This window comes from Eublepharis macularius, chromosome 12, assembly GCF_028583425.1.
Source record: "Eublepharis macularius isolate TG4126 chromosome 12, MPM_Emac_v1.0, whole genome shotgun sequence".
Taxonomy (NCBI): Eukaryota; Metazoa; Chordata; class Lepidosauria; order Squamata; family Eublepharidae; genus Eublepharis; species Eublepharis macularius.
The window spans coordinates 59,404,222-59,410,221 of record NC_072801.1 but is presented as its reverse complement, the minus strand read 5'-3'; the positions used below and the strand labels follow the sequence as shown (position 1 = coordinate 59,410,221).

Here is a 6,000-nt window from a genome sequence, read left to right as displayed (position 1 = left end):
ATGGGTAACATGAAGATTTTATTGAGTATACAACAACTTGGATCCAGCTGAACAAGGGAAGGGAGCAGTAGTAACTAAAATGCAAGGGAAGGTTGCAACTACCTCCCTGGTTACTCAAGTCCCTGTTCATACAGACGTCTCATCCCAAGCTGAGACGAAGCTGTGTGCAGGCTGCTGTTCAGAGATCCTTCCTCCAGCCTGCTCAGTCCTGATGTGTCTGAAACTGTTTGATCTCATAATTCTTTTCCTTTCAGAGCTTTGATTTCCCTGCATTGTTTGCTAAATCCAGATCCCTACTCTCTATCCAGGAAAGTGGGAAGCGGGCTGTCTCAGTGAAACTGGGGAAGCCAGTTTGGAGGATGGGTCCCTTCCAGAGCTATGAGAGCCCAAAACTATCCAATGTCCCTAGAGATGCCCATAGCTTTGTAACATCAGCAGTCCCCTGCTATCCCTCTACTTCTTCCTGAATTTCTCCAGCCACTGGCCTTCTCTCCGTCATTTCTCTCCCACCAAACCCAAAACCTTCCCTTACACGGATTCTCTTCTCCCCCCTCACCTCCTCCAATTGTCTCTCCTTCCACCAATTTTTCCCCTTCTTGATTGCCGCTCTGTGTTCAAGAGTTTGCTAGCACTAGAGGTTTTTGTGTGATTTGTTGCAAAACGTTAATGAATACTTTGGATTTCATTCATATCAAAGTTAATGCTTCATGTAACAGGCTCTAACCTTCATGCCATGTTCCTTGAGCATGTTTGGACAGGCATTCTGTAACTGTCCTGGCCACTGTCCCTGCACTATTGGAAGATAATTAATTTATTTTCCCCTTTGATATCACACAGCCTCAGTTACTTTGAAATCACAGTTTGCATTCCCTCTAATGTATGTGAAGGCCAACAATTATCCATTCACAATCTAAGTCAATTTTAATTTTTTTAAAAATTACATGATCAATTGAACAGTCTTGAGAGGACTCAAAATGCATTAGAGGGCAGCTGAGCCAAAGGAAAAAAAATTAACCCCCCAAACCATAAAAATACAGTTACAAACTGCTACTGAACCTTAATACAGTAGGCCTTTTTGTTTTCTCTCATGTTGGAAATTTACCATCTTTGCAGAAGACAACCACTGTGAAATCCTTTGCACATGCTTACAAATAGCCACTCACTTGGTCACCTATGGTAATTAATTAATTGCCTCCAGATGATCAAGCAGGGAATTTTTAGGATTTTTTTTTAGTAAGCTTTTTTCCCCCTTTAGGTCATTCATGTGCTACAAATGAACAACATCAGCATTTGTGGGTGGGAAGAACTATTTAAAAAATTCTATGATGCATAGCAGAATTGTCATGGAAGAAGACGCTGAGGTCGCATAATGGCTGAGAATGAGCTGGGAGGTCTCCAGTTCAAATCGTGCCTCTTTTAAAATTCTCATTTGATGACACTAATCATGTCACTTTTCCTCAGCTTCCTCCCATCAGCAGTATGGGGAATAATAGATACTGGCCTACCTTACAGACTATTGTAAGGATTCCCAATACGATAATGCACATGTGAAGCATTTTGGACACTTAAAGCTCTATACAAATACTATTATTATTATTATTATTATCACTCAAGCATTAATGTGTACCTCAGGAAAAGGTCTGAGTGGATGGGAAGGTGGGAACTTTTAAAAAGTAGGACCATGTTTGAACAACGATGCCCAATGGTGTGTTTGCACACCTGTGACAATGGATGTCTTATTCTTAAGAATCATAAGAGAAACCTTCCCCCAACCCTCTCCCTGCCCAAGGCCTAAAAGTCTGTAGTATGAAGAGGCCAACCCTTTGGCCTCCAACTCACTGCACAGACTTGGGGTTCCTTCCCTCCACCTGGAAAACAGGAATAACAGAATAGCAGGCAGTGAGAGGGCAGGATTCCCGGGGCTCCTGCTGCAGGGACATCTTGGCTCCGACATTAAGAGCCCCTCTCAGAGGGGTGCAAACACAGTTAGGGCTGAAAGAAAACTGCCTAGTAAAACATGTTTCTAAACTTGTGTGCGCAAATTAGTATAAAAGCAATAGGCTAGTGAACACTTGTGTCCATGTGGATAAATGCATGCTCAATAAAAAAATGGGGTGTGCGCGCACACACGTGCTTTCACGTGAGTGAGTATATGACAGCATCATTGGGTTTCTGAGACTGTACCTAGATCCTTGGGATTGAAACCAAGAGCTTTAAAGTGTGGTTACGAGGTGGTGAACCCTTTCGGGGATTTGAGCTCTCTTTGAGATGGCCACTGAATGAGCCTTGTCCCTGTCCCTTCACCATCTTTTTGTCAGATGGGAAAATACCGGAGTGTCGGGGCCCATTTCTTTATTCCTGCCATCTGCCCATTGGAGCTAAAAACTGGATTTCACTAGTGTGACCTTGATAGGCTGAGCAGTCTCATGAAGGTATGCTACCACCTGATGAGACTTATTCTCACCTCTCCACCTTGGGCACCTGCCATTGCTTGGGCCCTGATTCTGCACAAGGCTTTGCTCAGATGCCCACACTTCATAGTCCCAAAATGGAGATGGATCCCAACTGGTTGTTCTGGAGACAGACAAGTTCCGATTGGCTGATTGAGGCAGCGGTGCCATCAAAGGTGGACTCTTTAGAGACAGCTCCTCATTGGTAGATTCTGGATGGTGCAAAACAGACTTTGGAACCCTGGGCTGTGATGACACCCGATTGGACTCCTCTGGGAGAGGTAATGACCAATTGGAAACTTCTGAGGCACATGACATGTGATTGGATGCTTGGGATGAAGGCACTGTGTGATTTGCAGCTTTGGAGTCACCACCATAACTTAGGTTCTGGGTAGTTGTTTGGTTGTGCTTGGATGCCACACTGTTGGCTTCTAACTCAGAGTTATTGTCACTGGGGAGGTGATGATGGTCCAGGCTATCATGTGACCCAGGGAAATTGTCTAAGGAGGAGCGAGAGTTGGTCCTTCCTGTGGAGAAGGAAATGGGATTAGAAATCTCCATCCACTATCTAGACACCTAAATTCTAAGGGCAACAAACAGGATATCTTCACAAAAGGTTTGTGAACTGATGAATGATCCATAAAGTACAGAACATGGCCTAAAAGGCTGCTATTGAAATCCTGAGCTGTTATTCAACAGGCCCAGGGCTTAATCAATATTTATTCATTCATATTCCTCAAGCAAGTGGCTCATTCTTGCTTTAAAACATCAAGCACAATCCCATTAAGATACATTAATAACACCCCCAGGCCATTTCATGCTGGGAAAACAGCACAGGAGTTCCAGGGGATGGGGGGCACCAGGGAGAGAGTGCTTAGGGCCCTCCATGCCCACTACTAGGCTCCCCTTCTTGCCCTCCTACCCACATGCCCACACACCCTTTCCATGATGCTGCTGGGTAGAGAGTGCCGCTAGGAGTGCCCCTGCCAAGGCCACCAGGGATGCTGATGCTTTGTGCACCATAAACATGCTCTTCTTCAGCAGTGCTAGGCAGCATATGCAGCTGGGAGCAGAGGTGACAAAGCACTCACAAGCTGGGAGGACTTCAAGCCCCAGGTGGAGGTTAGCAACTCTGTCAGGTAAGCATCAGCTGCTGGGAACCAATCTCTCAAGTGCCACAGGGCCTGGTTTAGATTGGAATTGCAGAAGGGGTGGGAAAAAACAAGGCCTGTGTCAGCACAGCATGAGGTGGGGCAGCTTCCAGGGCTTGTGGCTTCTGGTGGGGCCCAATGCTGCTGACTGCCTACTCATGCATCTCCTCTGATGCTTGCCCTCAGCCCAGGTATGCCTCAGCTCTTACCCCCTTGATCCCTTCCCCAGAGCAGCACCTGACCTTCCCCATTCAGAGATTCCCAAAGTCCTACTTGCTTCTGCTAGTACCTGTGATGCGTTTCCCCCGCTGTGAAGCCTCTGCCGCCAGCGCGTAGGAAAGCTGGATTACTCGCTGTCGCTCCCACTCAGGGGTTGGGGGGCACCGAGGCTTGTTTCCCCCAGTTTGAACGCCCTCCTTGGGTGATGACTCAGGGGGGTTATTGGGGAGGGGCTGAAGGAGAGATTAAATCACTGGAGGGGGTGGGGAATGAACACAGAAGACAGTTCCATCCCCACACAACACCCCTTGTTACAAACCGAATCAGACACTAAGCACAGCAATAAAGATCTTCCCTGTGGTTTTAATTAAAGACCTGAATTATTCTTTTAATGGAAAAATGCCATTTGCTGGATAAAGCTGCAGGCTCCCAGGCTCTCCTAGGTAGAAACCTCTATATCCTATTAATTATCCTACAAATCTTGGGTCCCTGTGATCCCATCAATCCTATTCCTGTTTCAGAGGATCCGGAAGTACGAGCTCTACTTTCCCTGTACTAAGAGCCAAGCTACAAGTGACGAATTACACTTGCCTGGCAAGTGTACAGACTCATGTGTATTCCTCCCTGTTCACTTGCCATTCACTTGCACTCCAAGTGGAGCGCAAGTGAATGGCAAGTGAACAGGGAGGAATACACGTGAGTCTGTTCACTTGCTGTTCAAGTGTGATTCGTCACTTGTAGCTTGGCTCTCAATCATTAGACTCTCCCACTACTTTTCAGAGAAGAGTTCCATGTCTCAGCCATAATCTGCCCAACTGCCTGGCAGAAGAACCCAGGAGTTCTACCTCCTACCCCCCCTAGAACCGTCCACTAGAAACCATTCCCCACCCAGGGCACCCAGGTACCCTGGCTACCCTCCTTCCCTAAGCCCCGATATCGAGTCAAAGTCTTGGTGTCCCAATATAAAACTTGGCAGAGACTTCTCTGCTCTCCTTTGCTTCTTTCTGACGTCCAGAATCTCCCTCCTTGAAAGGCATTACACCCACCCGGCTAGACCCACGCTTGAGAGAGTCTCGCCAGTGACCCGAAGGGTTGAGCTGGGAGGCTTCCGATTTCCTTTGAGCTTCTTGGTTCCGTTGCATTCTGTCAAGCTGTTCCTGGGCACTCATGCGGGAACGACGGGGGGCAGTAGTATCAGAGGAGACCGCCTAGGAGAGTTGGGGGAGAGTTGGGAGAGTCATTGCCAGCATCTGTCTCCAGATCCCACATGGTTTCCCTGTTTATCAGCTGCTGTTAGGCTACTATTTAGCCACACTGGCATTCTACAACAGCTCCCAGCCATCTTTGTTAGAGTTTAAGGTGTGAATTTACCATCTTCTCGTCCTTGATGGCTTTGTTGAAATCCATTAGATTCATTCCACCCCTACCCCAAGAGTTCTTAAGCCCTAGGATTTTCCCCACCTTCAGCCTTCCAAGCTGCAAAAGTCTAGACTCTACTACCTGATCTTAACTGATCTCTCATACCTTGGCTCTGCTGTGGCCGCCGTCTTCACAGAGTATGTTGGTGTGGCTTCCATGGTCTATGCAGAGGGCAAGAGAAAACAAAAACAGGCCCTTCACCAGAGTGCCAATTTTGCTGCCTCTATATCAGCTTTTACTTCCACTGTCAAGGAGATGAACCCGCTAGTTACCCGGCACGCCAGGATTAGGAATTCCAGCTTGAATGGCTTCCTGTACTTATCAAGATGCATTTGTAAGGATCAGCGCAGGGCTGTGTGCCAGAAAAGCCTTGATACTTGGGCTTGCTGATCTTTTTCCTCATGCATCTTAAGCCTGGATCCTTCCCCCATCTTCTCAACACATTCCTCTCCCACCCCCAAACAACAGCCCTGTAGGAAAATTGCTCCTCTGGCCTTGCAAGGTTCAGGATCGAGTCTCCAAGACTGCAGAGGTGCCAAACTCTGTGGGCCACGCGGTTCTTTTGCTAGGGTGGGGGGAGGTGAGCAGAAATTAGCGTCCTGCTCCCTCACAACAGCACTATGGGGCATTTTTCCTTCTCTCTTATTATCCTGCATTCTGAAAGGAAGCTGGTGGCAAATTGCTTGCTTTCATGCAGTCTGTCAATAGGCAGAGGGAGAGCTGTAAATAAGCCATGTTTATTCTGCTTATTTTTGGCTTCT

The 6,000-nt window shown here is 47.2% G+C and overlaps 1 protein-coding gene across 1 annotated transcript in view; it reads right to left on the bottom strand.

The window, feature by feature from the left end:
* The window catches only part of PLEKHA4 (pleckstrin homology domain containing A4), a 50,891-nt gene continuing 44,891 nt past the window's right edge, over positions 1 to 6,000 (bottom strand). Inside the window, exons 19-22 of the mRNA XM_054993274.1 lie at positions 5,345 to 5,400; positions 4,867 to 5,028; positions 3,891 to 4,053; positions 1 to 2,977 (exon numbers count right to left, since the gene is read on the bottom strand). Coding sequence (XP_054849249.1) covers positions 2,379 to 2,977; positions 3,891 to 4,053; positions 4,867 to 5,028; positions 5,345 to 5,400 — 980 coding nt within the window. The 3' untranslated portion in view covers positions 1 to 2,378. The remainder of the gene's footprint in view (positions 2,978 to 3,890; positions 4,054 to 4,866; positions 5,029 to 5,344; positions 5,401 to 6,000) is intronic.